This window comes from Ascaphus truei, chromosome 16, assembly GCF_040206685.1.
Source record: "Ascaphus truei isolate aAscTru1 chromosome 16, aAscTru1.hap1, whole genome shotgun sequence".
NCBI classification, from domain to species: domain Eukaryota; kingdom Metazoa; phylum Chordata; class Amphibia; order Anura; family Ascaphidae; genus Ascaphus; species Ascaphus truei.
In genome coordinates, this window is record NC_134498.1 from 31998946 (window position 1) to 32017880 (window position 18935).

General features: G+C 50.6%; 1 protein-coding gene across 4 annotated transcripts in view; it reads left to right on the top strand.

The window, feature by feature from the left end:
• SHROOM4 (shroom family member 4) overlaps nucleotides 1–18935 on the top strand; it is a 78701-nt gene that overhangs the window by 23285 nt on the left and 36481 nt on the right. For 2 of the 4 annotated variants that reach the window (XM_075572986.1, XM_075572987.1), the window contains exons 2-3: nucleotides 15537–15688; nucleotides 16682–16810. In XM_075572986.1, coding sequence (XP_075429101.1) covers nucleotides 15537–15688; nucleotides 16682–16810 — 281 coding nt within the window. Of the gene's footprint in view, nucleotides 1–2621; nucleotides 2739–15536; nucleotides 15689–16681; nucleotides 16811–18935 lie in introns of those variants that run through there. The other 2 variants (XM_075572989.1, XM_075572988.1) reach the window with 2 other exon arrangements.

Sequence of the window (18935 nt, forward strand, 5' to 3'; positions counted from 1 at the left end):
CCCCCCTTCTCGCTCTCTTTCCCCCCCCTTCTCGCTCTCTTCCCCCCTCTCGCTCTCTTTCCCCCCTTTCTCGCTCTCTTTCCCCCCTTCTCGCTCTCTTTCCCTCCCTTCTCGCTCCCTCTCTTCCCTCCTTCTCGCTCTCTTTCTCCCCCCTTCTCTCGCTCTCTTTCCCCCCCTTCTCGCTCTCTTTCCCCCCCTTCTCGCTCTCTTTCCCCCTCGCTCTCTCTTCTCGCTCTCTTTCCCCCTTCTCGCTCTCTTTCCCCCCCTTCTCGCTCTCTTTCCCTCCCCCTTCTCGCTCTCTTTCCGCCCCTTCTCGCTCTCTTTCCCTCGCCCCTTTCTCGCTCTCTTTCCTCGCCTTCTCGCTCTCTTTCCTCGCCCCTTCTCGCTCTTTTCCTCGCCTTCTCGCTCTCTTTCTCCTCGCCCCTTCTCGCTCTCTTTCCCCCCCTTCTCGCTCTCTTTCCCCCCTTCGCTCTCTTTCCCCCGCTTCTCTCTCTCTTTCCCCCCCCTTCTCGCTCTTTCCCCCCCCTTCTCGCTCTTTTCCCCCCCCTTCTCGCTCTCTTTCCCCCCTTCTCTCTCTTCCCCTTCTCGCTCTTCCCCCCCTCTCGCTCTTTCCCCCCTTCTCGCTCTCTTCCCCCCCTTCTCGCTCTTTCCCCCCTCTCTCGCTCTCTTTCCCCCCCTTCTCGCTCCTTTCCCCCCCTTCTCGCTCTCTTTCCCCCCTTCTCGCTCTCTTTCCCCCCCTTCTCGCTCTCTTTCCCCCCCTTCTCGCTCTCTTTCCCCCCTTCTCGCTCTCTTTCCCCCCCTTCTCGCTCTCTTTCCCCCCCTCTCGCTCTCTTTCCCCCCCTTCTCGCTCTCTTCCCCCCCTTCTCGCTCTCTTTCCCCTCGCTTTCCCCCCCTTCTCGCTCTCTTTCCCCCCCTTCTCGCTCTCTTTCCCCCCTTCTCGCTCTCTTTCCCCCCCCTTCTCGCTCTCTTTCCCCCCCTTCTCGCTCTCTTTCCCCCCCCTTCTCGCTCTCTTCCCCCCCCCCTTCTCGCTCTCTTTCCCCCTTCTCGCTCTCTTCCCCCCTCTCGCTCTCTTTCCCCTCCCCCCTTCTCGCTCTCTTTCCCCCTCCCCTTCTCGCTCTCTTTCCCCCCTTCTCGCTCTCTTTCCCCCCCTTCTCGCTCTCTTCTCCCCCCTCGCTCTCTTTCCCCCCCTTCTCGCTCTCTTTCCCCCCCTTCTCGCTCTCTTTCCCCCCCCCTTCTCGCTCTTCTTTCCCCCCCCTTCTCGCTCTCTTTTCCCCCCCTTCTCGCTCTCTTTCCCCTCCCCATCTCGCTCTCTTTCCCCTCCCCATCTCGCTCTCTTTCCCTCCCCATCTCGCTCTCTTTCCCCTCCCCATCTCGCTCTCTCCCCCTCCCCATCTCGCTCTCTTTCCCCTCCCCATCTCGCTCTCTTTCCCCCCCCTTCTCGCTCTCTTTCCCCTCCCCCTTCTCGCTCTCTTTCCCCTCCCCCTTCTCGCTCTCTTTCCCCCCTTCTCGCTCTCTTTCCCCCCTTCTCGCTCTCTTCCCCCCCTTCTCGCTCTCTTCCCCCCTCGCTCTCTTTCCCCCCTTCTCGCTCTTTCCCCCCCGTCTCGCTCTTTCCCCCCTACTCGCTCTTTCCCCCCTTCTCGCTCTTTCCCCCCCTTCTCGCTCTTTCCCCCCCTTCTCGCTCTTTCCCCCCCTCTCGCTCTTTCCCCCCCTTCTCGCTCTTTCCCCCCCTTCTCGCTCTTTCCCCCCCTTCTCGCTCTTTCCCCCCCTTCTCGCTCTTTCCCCCCTTTCTCGCTCTTTCCCCCCTTTCTCGCTCTTTCCCCCCCTTCTCGCTCTTTCCCCCCCTTCTCGCTCTTTCCCCCCTTCTCGCTCTTTCCCCCCCCTTCTCGCTCTTTCCCCCCCCTTCTCGCTCTCCTTCCCCCCCTTCTCGCTCTCTCCTTCCCCCCCTTCTCGCTCTCTCCTTCCCCCCTTCTCGCTCTCTCCCCCACCCCTTCTTCCCTCGCCCCTTCTCGTCTTTCCCTCGCCCCTTCTCGCTCTCTTTCCCCTCCCACTTCTCGCTCTCTTTCCCCCTCCCCCTTCTCGCTCTCTTTCCCCCTCCCACTTCTCGCTCTCTTTTCCCCCTCCCCCTTCTCGCTCTCTTTCCCCCTCCCCTTTCTCGCTCTCTCCCCACCCGCTCTCCCTCTCCTTTTCACACTCTTCTACCGCTTCCGCTCTCTTCCAACTCTTTTCTTCCCCTCTTCTCGCCCTCTATTCTACCCCCTTTCGTCCTCTCTCCTCCCCCCCCCCATGTCGTCCCTCCCTCGCCCCCTGTCGTCCTTCTCGCCCACCCTTCGTGTCCTCTTCCCTTTTTTTCCGCACTCTCTTCCACCATCCTTCGGTGCTTGTCCTTCTCGCTCTCTCTCCCCACCTCTCTCACTCTCTCTCCCTTTTCTCTCTCCCTGGCCCCCGTCCTAAACTCCCTGCCCCCCGTCCTAAACTCCCTGCCCCTAGTATACAAAAGCCCCCTTGTCATGCGCACATTTTGACGCCCGCGGGGGGACTGGTTTCCTCCCCTCCCGTAGGCGTGGGTAGCATGGGCAGCACCCCTTGAAGACTGCTGGGAAAAACATGGTCCATCTAGGAAGGTTGTTTTTCCATAGACTCCAGACTCCAGGTCACGGGACAGAATATATGGTTGTGGCATTTAACTTAACATAGGATAACTCCGTGGAATTTTCGTGGCGCCCTCTCTTGCTGTAGAGGTAAATAAACCCTTTATTTGATCTTGTAGGACTGCAGGGATTAGGCTACCCCTAAAGTGAACTGTTGTTTTGTTGTGTTGTTGTTGTTTTTTTTTTAACCCATAATTAATTCAACCAATTTTTATTTTGACGGGCATTAAATGAAGCCAGGTTTTAAGAATGTGTTGTGCAGATAAATGAGAGAGATTATCATAATTATTTACATCCCCTCTCTTTGTTTGGAGGACCTGTTCGTAAATGGAACAGGATAAGGAAGAGATTAGGGGCAATAACACGGACCCTTGACAATGTTTAGAGAAATAAACAAGATCAAGGTTCGTTAATTATTATTACTTAGAAATTGTAACGACTCTTTTACTTACTAAACACGTCACTGCCATTTGGTCCTACGTGGGGTGACCCGTTAAACCCATTAAACATGACCCTGTCATGAGGCCACTTTGTAGGTCATTAGGCCACTACATGGGATGGACCTTTAATAACTTTTTAAACATGTCACTGTCATTAGTTCACTTTAATATACAATTAGATGGTGAGCTCTTCGGGGCAGGGACTCCTCTGCCTAAATGTCACTTTTATGCCTGAAGCGCTTCTTCCCATTATGTGTTATTTGTATTATTTGTTATTTATATTATTATGTCACGTGTATTACTGCTGTGAGCGCTATGTACATGAATGGCGCAGTATAAATAAATAAGGCATACATACATATCCCAGATTAAAATGCATTGTTGGGAAATGTTGAAATAACAGGGCCCGCTGTCCTGAATACAGAAGAGATTCGGAAAATATTCTTATTTAAAGATTTAGACGAAAAATCCCCCAAAAGGAATCGTTTAAAATAAAAATGGCTAATGTTTTTCTGTAACGTTTCAGGCGTTTCCCTCTGTTCACTAGGATTTTGGGGTGATACCCTGACCCCCTATTAGATTTTTGGGATGTTAGAACCCCCCCCCCCCCCCCCAGATGTGCTGCTGTTTGAAGTCCTAGGAGGCCGGCGGGCACACGCAGCCTTCTAATTTGTGCGCCAGCAAAAATAAACACACAATGGGGAAGGGGAGGGGGACAGGGGGAAGCAGGAAAATGCGACCGGCATGAGGGGTGCACTGAAAAACATAAATGACCCCCCCCCCTAACGTGCCCTCCGAGAGCAGCGGGGAATTGAGGAATTTGCTCGGCTGAGGTTCTCTGACCACACCGCAATGCTTTTAAAACGCACCATTTCCCGATACGCTTAAGTTCTCCCTGCAGATTCCTCCTCTGCCCCTATAAACGCGCCCCGCGCCAGCTTTACTCCCCGTGCTGACCCAACCACTTTGCAGTCCTGAGACCAGGCGCAGAGCTCTCATGGTGTAGTATGGGAAGTCTAAAATGTTTATATGCAAGGCCGCGTCCACGCTGATGGCGCGCAGCTGCGCGTTCAAAACAATGTAAATGAATTGGAGCGTCCATACTGCGCAGGTGAGCGTGGGTTGGAGCGATGCGTGCGGAGTCTGTCTTGTCGCGCGACGCCCTGGTCACGTGCGTGTTTCAGTCAATAATGGCGAACGTGAAGTCATGGGCACGATCTCGCCACGCCCCCCCCACCCCCCCACGCGCAGCCCGGCAGGCCACGGATCTCTGCAAGTACAGGCGCGCTTGACGTCACGGGCGGGCGCCTGTCGCTAGCGCGCGCGTCCCCTACTAAGGCCATAGCCTAAAGGTAAAAGATGCACGTACAGCAACAAACCTCATTTAGGCAATGGTTAAAAACCGTAATATCCACGATGATGCCAGGCTTCACCGCGGCACGGTCCAGTTGGTTCAAATGATCAGTAGAAAACCGGGGCGTCCGTCTCATCTGGGGAGCCGTCCCCTCTGGTCCTGCAGGTATCACTCCGTAAGGTTAGTCCCCCCCCGCGGGAGTTGCTCTCGGGTTCTCCGACTCAAGGCGTCTGAGTACTTCGCACGCTGAGTACCGGGACTTTCCACCCGAGCGGGGGGAACCTCTGAGGAATCGGCGCATCTCCAGCGACGTCTCGCGGAGGACGTCAGCGCTTCCGAATCGGTATCTGCAGAGAATATCGAAAGCGCGAGGTGAGGGAGACCGTGCCAATCAGTGACAGGTCTTCATAACTTGTCTGTTTAAATTATCCAGGATAATGGACATTGTTGGTGTTTTGGACCTGTCACTGGGCTGGCAATGTCTGCCTCACTTCGCGCTTTTCGAAATGTTAAATGTTACACTTTACATACTACACCATGAGAAGAGGTCTGCGCTTGTCTTCTCTTCTCTATAGATTTGGATGCTCGGTCATTCCACCTACTGTACCATAGCAGCCGACCCTCCTGCTTCCCACCTACTGTACCATAGCCGACCCTCCTGCTTCCACCTACTCTACCATAGCAGCCGACCCTCCTGCATTCCACCTACTGTACCATAGCAGCCGACCCTCCTGCTTCCACCTACTGTACCATAGCAGCCGACCCTCCTGCTTCCACCTACGGTACCATAGCAGCCGACCCTCCTGCTTCCACCTACTGTACCATAGCAGCCGACCCTCCGGCATTCTACCTACTGTACCATAGCAGCTGACCCTCCTGCTTCCACCTACTGTACCATAGCAGCCGACCCTCCGGCATTCTACCTACTGTACCATAGCAGCCGACCCTCCTGCTTCCACCTACGGTACCATAGCAGCCGACCCTCCTGCTTCCACCTACTGTACCATAGCAGCCGACCCTCCGGCATTCTACCTACTGTACCATAGCAGCCGACCCTCCTGCTTCTCCACCTACGGTACCATAGCAGCCGACCCTCCTGCTTCCACCTACTGTACCATAGCAGCTGACCTCTGCTTCCACCTACTGTACCATAGCAGCCGACCCTCCGGCATTCTACCTACTGTACCATAGCAGCCGACCCTCCTGCTTCCACCTACGGTACCATAGCAGCCGACCCTCCTGCTTCCACCTACTGTACCATAGCAGCCGACCCTCCGGCATTCTACCTACTGTACCATAGCAGCCGACCCTCCTGCTTCCACTACGGTACCATAGCAGCCGACCCTCCTGCTTCCACCTACTGTACCATAGCAGCTGACCCTCCTGCTTCCACCTACTGTACCATAGCAGCCGACCCTCCGGCTTCTACCTACTGTACCATAGCAGCCGACCCTCCTGCTTCCACCTACGGTACCATAGCAGCCGACCCTCCTGCTTCCACCTACTGTACCATAGCAGCCGACCCTCCGGCATTCTACCTACTGTACCATAGCAGCCGACCTCCTGCATTCCACCTACTGTACCATAGCAGACGACCCTCCTGCTTCCACCTACTGTACCATAGCAGCCGACCCTCCTGCTTCCACCTACTGTACCATAGCAGCGACCCTCCTGCATTCCACTACTGTACCATAGCAGACGACCCTCCTGCATTCCACCTACTGTACCATAGCAGACAACCCTCCTGCATTCCACTACTGTACCACTAGCAGCCGACCCTCCTGCTTCCACCTACTGTACCATAGCAGCCGACCCTCCTGCTTTCCACCTACTGTACCATAGCAGACGACCCTCCTGCATTCCACCTACTGTACCATAGCAGACGACCCTCCTGCATTCCACCTACTGTACCATAGCAGACGACCCTCCGGCATTCCACCTTCTGTACCATAACAGACGACCCTGCTGCATTTCACCTACTGTACCATAGCGGACGGACCCTCCTGCATTCCACCTACTGAACCATAGCAGCAGACGACCCTCCTGCATTCCACCTACTGTACCATAGCAGCAGACGACCCTCCTGCATTCCACCTACTGTACCATAGCAGCAGACGACCCTCCTGCATTCCACCTACTGTACCATAGCAGCCGACCCTCCTGCATTCCACCTACTGTACCATAGCAGCAGACGACCCTCCTGGATTCTACCTACTGTACCATAGCAGCAGACGACCCTCCTGCATTCCACCTACTGTACCATAGCAGACGACCCTCCTGCATTCCACCTACTGTACCATAGCAGCAGACCCTCCTGCATTCACCTACTGAACCATAGCAGCAGACGACCCTCCTGCATTCCACCTACTGTACCATAGCAGCAGACGACCCTCCTGCATTCCACCTACTGTACCATAGCAGCAGACGACCCTCCTGCATTCCACCTACTGTACCATAGCAGCAGACGACCCTCCTGCATTCCACCTACTGTACCATAGCGGACGACCTTGCTGCATTCCACCTACTGTACCATAGCAGACGACCCTGCTGCATTCCACCTACTGTACCATAGCAGACGACCCTGCTGCATTCCACCTACTGTACCATAGCAGACGACCCTGCTGCATTCCACCTACTGTACCATAGCGGATGACCCTGCTGCATTCCACCTACTGTACCATAGCGGATGACCCTGCTGCATTCCACCTACTGTACCATAGCAGCCGACCCTCCGGCATTCCACCTTCTGTACCATAGCAGACGACCCTGCTGCATTTCACCTACTGTACCATAGCGGACGACCCTCCTGCATTCCACCTACTGAACCATAGCAGCAGACGACCCTCCTGCATTCCACCTACTGTACCATAGCAGCAGACGACCCTCCTGCATTCCCACCTACTGTACCATAGCAGCAGACGACCCTCCTGCATTCCACCTACTGTACCATAGCAGCAGACGACCCTCCTGCATTCCACCTACTGTACCATAGCAGCAGACGACCTCCTGCATTCTACCTACTGTACCATAGCAGCAGACGACCCTCCTGCATTCTACCTACTGTACCATAGCAGCAGAACGACCCTCCTGCATTCTACCTACTGTACCATAGCAGCAGACGACCCTCCTGCATTCCACCTACTGTACCATAGCAGCAGACCCTCCTGCATTCCACCTACTGTACCATAGCAGCAGATGACCCTCCTGCATTCCACCTACTGAACCATAGCAGCAGACGACCCTCCTGCATTCCACCTACTGTACCATAGCAGCAGACGACCCTCCTGCATTCCACCTACTGTACCATAGCAGCAGACGACCCTGCTGCATTCCACCTACTGTACCATAGCAGCAGACGACTCTCCTGCATTCCACCTACTGTACCATAGCGGACGACCTGCCTGCATTCCACCTACTGTACCATAGCAGACGACCCTGCTGCATTCCACCTATTGTACCATAGCGGATGACCCTGCTGCATTCCACCTACTGTACCATAGCGGACGACCCTGCTGCATTCCACCTACTGTACCATAGCGACGACCCTCCTGCATTCCACCTACTGTACCATAGCGGACGACCCTGCTGCATTCCACCTACTGTACCATAGCAGACGGACCCTGCTGCATTCCACCTACTGTACCATAGCGGAACGACCCTGCTGCATTCACCTACTGTACCATAGCGGACGACCCTGCTGCATTCCACCTACTGTACCATAGCGGACGACCCTGCTGCATTTCACCTACTGTATCATAGCGGACGACCCTCCTGCATTCCACCTACTGTACCATAGCGGACGACCCTGCTGCATCCACCTACTGTACCATAGCAGACGACCCTCCTGCATTCCACCTACTGTACCAAGCAGCCAACCCTCCTGCATTGCACCATACAGTTCCACCTCCTGCATTCCACAAAGGAAAGTCGTTGCATTCCATATTTCACTTTGGGTTCGAGTTCCTTCACTTTATATATTTTATTAATTATTATCACCGTTGTCACTTTTTAAAAAATATTGTTCACAATTTGTTTCACTGGATTCGTTTATACAATTCACGGTTTACACTCATATACACAATTTTTCTAGTGCGCTCTTTGCGTTGTGTTTTTCTGTTATTTGTAGTCATGAGTAGCCCCATTTATATCCACAAATTTGCCCTTTTAATCACAAATCCTAAAGGCTGTATGTGTATGTGTGTGTGTGTGTGTGTGTGTGTATATATCTTATACTATATTAGTGAAAGCACTGTATGCCTGCCTGCATGCATGCATGCCAGCCTGCCTGCCTGCTGGATGTCCGGTGTCCCTAGGGGAAATCTCATTGTCCCTTGGGCGCCCCCGCACACCTCTCATTGGCCTGAGGCGGAGTGACGGCCCAAAGGACACACAGGGACACAAACACACACACAGGGACACAAACACACACACAGGGACACACACACACACACACACACACACACACACACAGGGACACACACACACACACACAGTAGGGGGGGGTGTACATTAGCAGCATTGTATAACCCGGGGGGGGCTCACATACCCGCCTCCGCCTCCGCCTCTTCCTCCCGAAATCAGCCTCCACACCCGCGCGCACGTCCTCCTCTCCCCGTGTCTCCCGCGCTTTCAAACACCCCCCCCCCCCGGCGCCGCTACAGTGAGCGGAGGAGCGAGTGCCCGGGACACAGCGGGGGAGCGGCCACAACAAGCTGCCTCCCGCCTCAGTTCCACGTGGGAGCGGCCGGACGGGTGAGTGAGCGGCCTTCACCCACCCCTCACCCCCCTTCAAATCACCTCCCCTCCACCCCCCCCCCCCCCCCCCCGGCGCCGCTACAGTCAGCGGAGCGGAGCGAGCGCCCGGGACACAGCGGGGGGAGCGGCCACAACAAGCTGCCTCCCGCCTCAGATCCACGTGGGAGCGGACGGACGGGTGAGGGAGCTGCCGGACGGGTGAGTGAGCGGCCGGACGGGTGAGGGAGCGGCCTTCACCTCCCTCACCCCCCTTCACCTCCCCTCACCCCCCCTGCACCTCACCTCCCCTCACCCACCCCCTCACCTCCCCTCACCCACCCCTCACTTCCACTTCCCTTCCCTTCACCTCCCTCACCCCCCCTTCACCTCCCCTCACCCCCCCTTCACCTCCACCCCCCCTTCACCTCCCCTTCACCCCCCCCACCTCCCCTTCACCCCCCACCTCCCCTTCACCCCCCACCTCCCCTCACCCCCCCCCCCCCCTTCACCTCCCCTCCACCCCCCCTTCACCTCCCCTCCACCCCCCCTTCACCTCCCCTCCACCCCCCCCCTTCACCTCCCCTCCACCCCCCCCCTTCACCTCCCCTCCACCCCCCTTCACCTCCCCTCCACTCCCCCCCCTCACCTCCCCTCCACCCCCCCCTTCACCTCCCCTTCACCTCCCCTCCACCCCCCTTCACCTCCCTTCACCTCCCCTCCACCCCCCCCTTCACCTCCCCTCCACCCCCCCCCTTCACCTCCCCTCCACCCCCACCCTTCACCTCCCTCCCCCCCACCTTCACCCCCCCTTCACCTTCCCTTCACTCCCCCTTACAACCTCCCACCACCTCCTCACCACCTCCACCCCCCTTCCCACCTCCCCCACCCCCCTTCCCACTCCCCACCCCCCCTTCCCACCACCTCCCCCCCACCCCCTCCCCTTCCCACCACCTCCCCCTCCTTCCCACCACCTCCCCCCCACCCCCCCCCTTCCCCCCACCCCCCCCCCCCTTCCCTGAGGCGGAGTCACGGGCCAAAGGACACACAGGGACACAGACACACACACACACACGTAGACACACACACACACGTATACACACACACACACGTATACACACACACACACGTATACACACACACACGTATACACAAACACACACACGTAGACACAAACACACACACTAGACACAAACACACACACATACACACACGTAGACACACACGTACACACACACACACACGTACACACACACGCACGTAGACACACACACACGTACACGTAGACACACACACATGTACACGTAGACACACACACACACACACATGTACACGTAGACACGTACACACACACACACACCACACATGTACACACATGTACACGTAGACACACACACATGTACACGTACACACACACATGGAGACATACACACACACACATGGAGACATACACACACACACATGGAGACATACACACACACACATGGAGACATACACACACACACATGTACACATACACACACACGTATACACTCACACACGTATACACACAGGTATACATACACATAATGTATACACACACACACATGTATACACACACATGTATACACACACACACATGTATACACACACACACATGTATACACACACACACGTGTATACACACACACGTGTATACACACACACACGTGTATACACACACACATGTATACACACACACGTGTATACACACACACGTGTATACACACACAACATGTGTATACACACACGTGTATACACACACATGTGTATACACACACATGTGTACACACACATGTTACACACACACAGTGTACACACACACACACATGTGTATACACACACATGTATATACACACACATGTATACACACACACACATGTATACACACATACACATGTATACACACACACACATGTATACACACACACACACACACACACTTATACACACACACACATACAATGTATACACACAAACATGTATACACACACACAAACATGTATACACGTGTATACACACAATGTGTATACACACACACGTATACACACACACAATATATACATACACACAATGTATACACACACATGTGTATACACACACGTGTATACACACACACACACGTGTATACACACACACATGTGTATACACACACACACGTGTATACACACACACACACGTGTATACACACACGTGTATACACACACACACATGTGTATACCACACACATACGTGTATACACACACACGTGTATACACACACACGTACACATACACACACACACACACATGTATACACACACACACATACAATGTATACACACAACATGTATACACACACACACCCCAGCACCACCACATCAGCACACCGGTATGCCACCCAGCACACTGGCATTCTCGCCCTCCCCACCATTCCCAGCCCCCATCAACACCATCAGCACCCACACATCGCCACCTTTGCACCTCCCCCATCGGCACACCCACATCCGCACCCCCACATCAGCACCAAACCCTCCCAAATCAGCACACCAATACAATCACCATCAGTACAGCCACAGCAGCACTACCACCGCACATGGGCCGCGTGGACCACTCCCCACCCAAATGCCACACCCACACCACAAACATCCCGGGCAACGCCGGGGCTCTCAGCTAGTATATATATATATATATACATACATACATACATACATACATCTAAATAACCCCTTCGCTCTCAAAAGCGAAGTATTTAGGGTCTGAAATGGTAAATACCATTTTTTGTGTTTCTGTCCCCAGTCTTAAAATCCCTTTAATCTTTCTCTAAAAGAGTGCTAGAGGAATTAACAGCAACGTTTGGGATTAGTATCTAAATGGGATTTCTAATAGGGGAATTTTTTTAATGCATTTATGTTCAGTTATATTACTAATTTTAACCTGTATTCCTTTTAAAGTATTTGGGCAGCTGGTGTGTGGGGTCCTATAAGTCTTGGAAGCTTCAGCAATATAACCCCCCTCCTTTCATAATTTATGATGGTAATTTGCTTCTCACGTGCAGCCTCACATCCTAACTATGAAAACGGCTCACGCCCAATAATATCCCACAGACAGTGTGTACAGCGTGCTCTGGCCAGGAGCTCAGACCTAACTGTATGAGTATTTCACTGGAGCAGTGACCAGGGCAGAGTTATTGAGCGTTTATTTGGAAATAACAATGGTGGCCATCTTTAACAGTACCCGCAGATTATTATTTTTAACAAGGGAAGTACTGAATGATTTGAAGATGAGACTTGAGTGGGATGGAAACACAGAAGAAATGAAACATGGACCAAACATTTATTAGATGAGCAACATGGGACGGTCTTATACTTCTTGTCTTTTTATCTATCTCTCTTTATCTCTCTCTCTCTCTCTTTCTCTCTCTCTTTCTCTCTCTCTTTCTCTCTCTTTCTCTCTCTTTCTCTCTCTTTCTCTCTCTTTCTCTCTCTTTCTCTCTCTTTCTCTCTCTTCTCTCTCTTTCTCTCTCTTCTCTCTCTCTTTCTCTCTTTCTCTCTTTCTCTCTTTCTCTTTCTCTCTTCTCTCTTTCTCTCTTTCTCTCTTTCTCTCTTTCTCTCTTTCTCTCTTTCTCTCTTTCTCTCTTTCTCTCTCTCTTTCTGTCCCAGACAAGTCCCCACATGCGTTCTTATCTCGGCTCCTAGTCGCTGATATCCTCCACATTTAGAGGCAGTGAAGGAATCTTTATCACATTCCCAGTGACTGCATCTGACCCTCCAGGGGTATTGAACTCCACTCGCCCTACGTGGGGATTGCCCTACTAGTTCCACAAAGAGCAAAGTTGACCTAATGACAGTGACTGTTTTAAAGGGTCAGTTCCATGTAAGCATTGTATACCTGTGTCAGTACAATTTGGGTAGCCCCTGCCTAATAAACGTTTCAGATTGAGAGGCAGAGGCTGTGCTGCAAATTTCTTTCCCTGTCTTCCCGATGCTGCAGAAGCTGCTAAGTGGGACTGTAGCATTAAATATGACCCAGTAATTCCTCATGGAATTTGCCATTCGTTAGAACCTATGGACTGTACCAGTCTGCAGGGAACTTACTCGCCCACTATGCTACCATTACCCTTACTCTGCATGTCTCCACTCCTACCACTTACAAAGCCACCTCTTGGCCACAGAGCATACATTCCTGGGGTGTAAGTGTTGTGACTACTTTTTATTTATACACCCAGGGGATACTAATACTTTTTTTACACTCACATTGTACAATAAGTTCCCATTAAGACGTTGCTAAGCTGGGAATGTAAGGTATGTGTTAATATGGGTTTTACAAGTTAAATGTTTAACCTGGGAGGTTATAGGTATAGAAATGAGTTAGTGGTGAAGCTCATTTTCTTCACTCTTACAAAAACTGTCACTATAAGATTAAATAAAACCACCCTATTACACAGATTAGCTGCCCCCACAGACTTCTGTAGGATCACTCTCGTATACACATCAGCTGTCGCCATAGACGTTCATGAGATCCCACAAAAGGCAAGAGTCAAGCACACCAAAACTAACGAGGCTCAATAAAGTGCAAAAAAAGGTCATTTGAATGACTTAAAGAAGTCCTCATAGCATCCAACGTTTCGGTGCATACAAGCACCTTCATCAGGGATGTTACACACCGCTTCCCTTGCAGACTTCTATAGGAACCCTCTTACAAACGGCTGCCCCCGCAGACTTCTATAGGATCCCTCTTTCACATCTCAGCTGTTGCGTATTGAAAAGGTCCCGGTACAATGATTTAACATCAATATTTCTTTGGGGCTAGGGACCACGGGAGGACAAATTTGGGATTAGGGTGACAACGAAACCGTAAAAAGGATTTCTAAAAGGGAAAATCTTCGGCGCCATGTAAGTGGGATTTCTAAACCACCCTACTAGCATTCCTCCAGTTAAAGAGCCATTATACACGGAATAATAACATGACTGTTTCATTTACTGTCACCCACACAGTATACTGAGCGCACAGCGAAAATACCCAGGAAACTGACGTCCTACAGTTATACAGCACACTGCAGTGCGTGTGTATATAATATACATATATTTTTCTCATTTTCATTTTTTTTTTTATATTGCCACATGTATGAACCTTCATTTGGGTAAATAGATTCACACCCAATGCTCCCCCCCCCCATATACCCAAATGAATGGTCATACATGTTGCAATATATACACGCACATTCTGTGTGCTGTGTATTGTAGGACTTCCGTTTCCGGCGTATTTCCATATTATTTATTGAAATCAGAAGGTGTGTTGGAGCAGCATGGAGAAGAGAGACTTGTAGCCGCAGCACCTGGGAGATCAGTGGGGAGGTTTTTATCTAGTGGTGTATCGACAAGGGCTGAAGATGGGGGGGGTGTAGTGGCGCATTTCCCACTAGGCCCGATAGGTAAAAATGTCCGTCCCCACATACAGACGCCGCGCAGTCGGACCTGTTGAGTCCTGATGAGAAGGCACTTGCTGACGGCCGGCTCCTTGCCGCCGCCCTCCCTCTCCTCCCGAATCACAGCGTCAAATGACGCCGCGGTCGTCACAAGCCACCACTTTATAACGCACACCAAACTGAGGATTCTTCCACGAATGCCACTACTGCCACCTGTAGAGCTGATTATTTTGCATCACCCTCTCATTAGGCTTTCATTATTATCGATTCATTTATTGTTTCTCTCATTGATCTCATCCATAGTCGCTTTTATTAGTTTCGTCCATTTATACATAGACTGACCTCCATTGTTTTGTGTGTGTGTGTAATTATTTGATTTTCTCCACTATTTATTTGGTTTATTAATACCCAATTTTTAAAAAAAAATTAATCCGCCTTTCAGTTAATTTCATACGTTTGTGTGTGGTTTTGCTGCTGTGGTGAGCACACAGGGGCCACTTTTTGATATAGATCTATATCATCAGATGGTACGGCACTTCTAACAGGTTGTAAAACTTTTGCTGCACGGTAGGGAAAGTGGTATACGGGAAAGCAGGAACCAGAACTCTCGCTAATAAGGATATCAAACAGTGACATTTATTGATCGTTGATTAATAAATGTCAGCGTTTGATATCCTTAATTGTGTATGTATGTATGTTTATATGTATATATGTATTCACACACATACTCATACATATATATACATACACACACACACACACACACACACACACACACACACACACACACACACACACACACTATTGAGTAGGAGAGAGATCCCATTGTCTGTCTCTTGTACCACCAAGTGTTAGAGTAATCTCTGCAGGGTGGGGGTACACGCCCGTGGTCTGCTGGGGCACACGCCAGTGTGATATTCTTCTCGCTGTGCCCATTAGATAGAAGATGGAGGGAAGGCGTCCATGTGCGAGAAGATGGAAGTGGGGGACGAGCTGGTGAATATCAACGGGACCCCGTTATACGGCTCCCGGCAGGAAGCACTGATCCTAATCAAGGGCTCCTACAAGATCCTCAAGATGATCGTTAGAAGGTAACCACCCTTTATTTGTCCTACTAGGGGGGAGGGGGGCAGTGGACCCTTTAACCCTTTGGATCGAGATCTCCTCTGGGAAACGAGCAGTAAAAGGCCATGGGCCTGTGGAGTGGTAGACCCCATGACTTAATGGTACGCAAAGGGTAAACCCATTAAACAGGTTATTGACCTTGGGTCCCTTTGTTCCTACATGTGTTCGACCCTTTAACCCATTAAACATGTCACTGTTATATGGGTCAGTGCTTTCACCTCTCTGCCAATGCATATCCAATCCTCTATATTCTTAGCGCCACCTTTTGGCTAAATGATGGAAGTGTCTCCTTCCGTGATGAACTTACGTGTGTGTGTGTGTGTGTGTGTGTGTGTGTGTGTGTGTGTGTGTGTGTGCACTTGTTTGCATGTATGCATGTTTCGTGTGTGTATACATATCATCTTCAACTGCTGGGTGAAGGCCTCCCCAATGATCTCCCAGCCTTTCTTCTCCACGATGCTCCAAGTTTCTTCATTTCATCCTCGTGTATTCATTTTCATCGCCTTGGTCTTTTGATATTCCTTGGAATCCAGTTGAGTACCATCTTTGTCCAATGATGGTAATTTCTTCCGATAAGTTCGGCCCACTACCCTTTTTAATTTGTTAACCCTTGTGATGTTACGGACTTGTTTTGCTTCCGAACCCATTCATTCTTTTTCCTGTGTCATCGGGTAATACCCCAGCATACATTTCCTCCTCATTGAGTTGTCTGACGTTTCTGATTTTGTCTTTGCATTTAGGGCCCAAGTTTGACGTCCGCACGTGAGCATGGGCAGAATACACTGGTGGAACACTTTCTCTTGAAAGATTGTCTAATTGCTTCCAAATGTGCTCCAACCCATCTTCATTCTTTTCATTTATTTTCAATTCACAAGGTCCCCATCTATTGAAACTTGCTGGCCTGGGTAGACTGTCAACCTCTTCTTATAGTTCTATTCCATCTATTTTGATCTTTGTAGAGTTGACACATTTGTTGAACATCACTATGGTCTTGCTGAGAGGCCTATCTTACTTGCTTCGGTGCGTTTTGAGTCGTTCCGGGAGGTCATCTGGATTTGTGGCCAAAATACGAATATCGGCTGCAATTCGTAAGTGAATCAAACATTCACCATTCATTTTTTTTTTTTTTTTGGGGTGGGGGTTCCTTTATCTTCCCAACTCCGCGTATTCAACAATTCTTCTAGTGTTGCTGTTTAGAAGCTTTGTGACTTTTCCCCCTTGGACCTGTGCTGTGTGCAGTGAGGACTGACATGATTGGCAGGTCTAGTCACCGCTGCTCAGTGAGGAGAGTGGGGGGATCGAATGTGAGCATCGGCCTAGTCGGAGGTGTGTCTGTGTGTGCTTGTGTGTCTGGAGAGTAGGAGACAGGGGTGGGGGATGTCCGAGCTAATAGCTGACGTGTGTCCCCTCAGATACACACGGACATATACACATAATTAGATTGTAAGCTCTTCGGGGCAGGGACTCCTTTTCCTAAATGTTACTTTTTATGTCTGAAGCACTTCTTCCCATTTATGTGTTATTTGTTATTTGTATGATTTGTCACGTGTGTTACTGCTGTGAAGCGCTATGTACATGAATGGCGCTATATAAATACATCCGTACGTACATAGTGAAATACATCCGTACGTACATAGTGACACAGAGCCTGCGACGGGTGGGGAGGGACAGCGGCTTAGCCGGAACGGAACATATAGCAAATTTGAACGTTTCGGTTCCCAATGGAGCCTTTCTTGCGAAGCACAGAATCAAAGTGAAGAAACCACATATAAACCCGCACCCTACCAGTGGGAAATGGTGGGGAAAAATATGTAAATAAAGTGATGGTCCTTGCCCAAGTGTATACCACCTGTGTCACACTATATCCCAAGTGCATAAACAGAAGATAAAACAAACCAGATATCACACACACCATGGTCACATTTGTATGTTACTTGTATGGAAGACTAAACACGCATAGACCATGTATTACATTGAAAAAAAACAGGATCATTTTGGTTTTTGGGAAGGGGCTGGTAGCCCCGAAACGTTGCCCCCCTTATTCCCCTATTTCATCCCCCACCCCTCCTTGTTTTCCCTTACCGCCTCCTTTCCCTCATTTAATTTTGCCTTTTACACTTAGTGTGCTATTTGGATATCATTTGTGGTTGTACTTGATAGACTAGAACAGTATCATTGTCTATTGCAAACTGTTTGCCATATTTTGCACAAAAAAAAATTCAATTAGTAAAATGTACACTTTTTTGCATAGCATTCAGTGTCGTTTACATTGATAATTTCTATTGAGTGCTGGGGACACTCTCTCTCTCTGTTCCTCATTGCCAATTTAGAGGTAATAAGGGTCCCTCTTTTTGTTCTCGTGCACCACACCTGCATCTATTAGGGATTTACCTCTATCGAGGTGTTCTTAATACCATAAGCCTTCTGTAGACTGTTCTCTACCTCAGAATGGTCTTCGCCCCTCTGCATGGACCTTTCTGCCATCACTTTCAATTGCCGCAGTTTCATGTGCGGATCATTGACCATCTGTGTCACTGATAGGGTTGCCAGGTGTCCGGTATTGAACTGGACTGTCCTGTATTTGGATACTCTGTCCAGTAAAAAACGAGAGGTACTTACTGTAATACTGGACATGTATGTGTCCAGTATTTTCCTCCCTGGACATAGTGACCTGACGCACCTTTCACCATTGAGTCCAATATTTTTGGAGAAGCCACCTGGCCACCCTAGTCACTGATCATCTGTGAGAAGACCAAACCCATGTTCATTGTTGGGGGTTGGAAACGGCTGTCCTTCAGTTGGGTATTTCTGCCAGTTCGTTTAGTCTAGAGTGAAGTCAATAATGGTTTTGCAGTTTTTTGTAATGCACACGTCAAGGAAGTGAAGCATACTATTCAGTACTGAGTTCAGTGAGTCATAAAACATGGTTCGTTTCTCTGCAGAGCCTGAGCAGATGAAGAATAGGTAATCTATATAATATACAGATGTAACAATGACGTGTGTGTGTGATATATCTGGTTTGTGTTAACTTCTGTTTATGCACTTGGGATATAGTGTGACACGGGTGGTATACACTTGGATAATGACATCATTACTTTATTTACACGTTTCCTGCGCCATGTTCCACTGGCAGGGTGCGGGTTTATATGTGGCCTCTTCCCTGTGATTCTGAGCTTCTTAAAGCGTCCAACGGGAACCGAGACGTTGAAATAA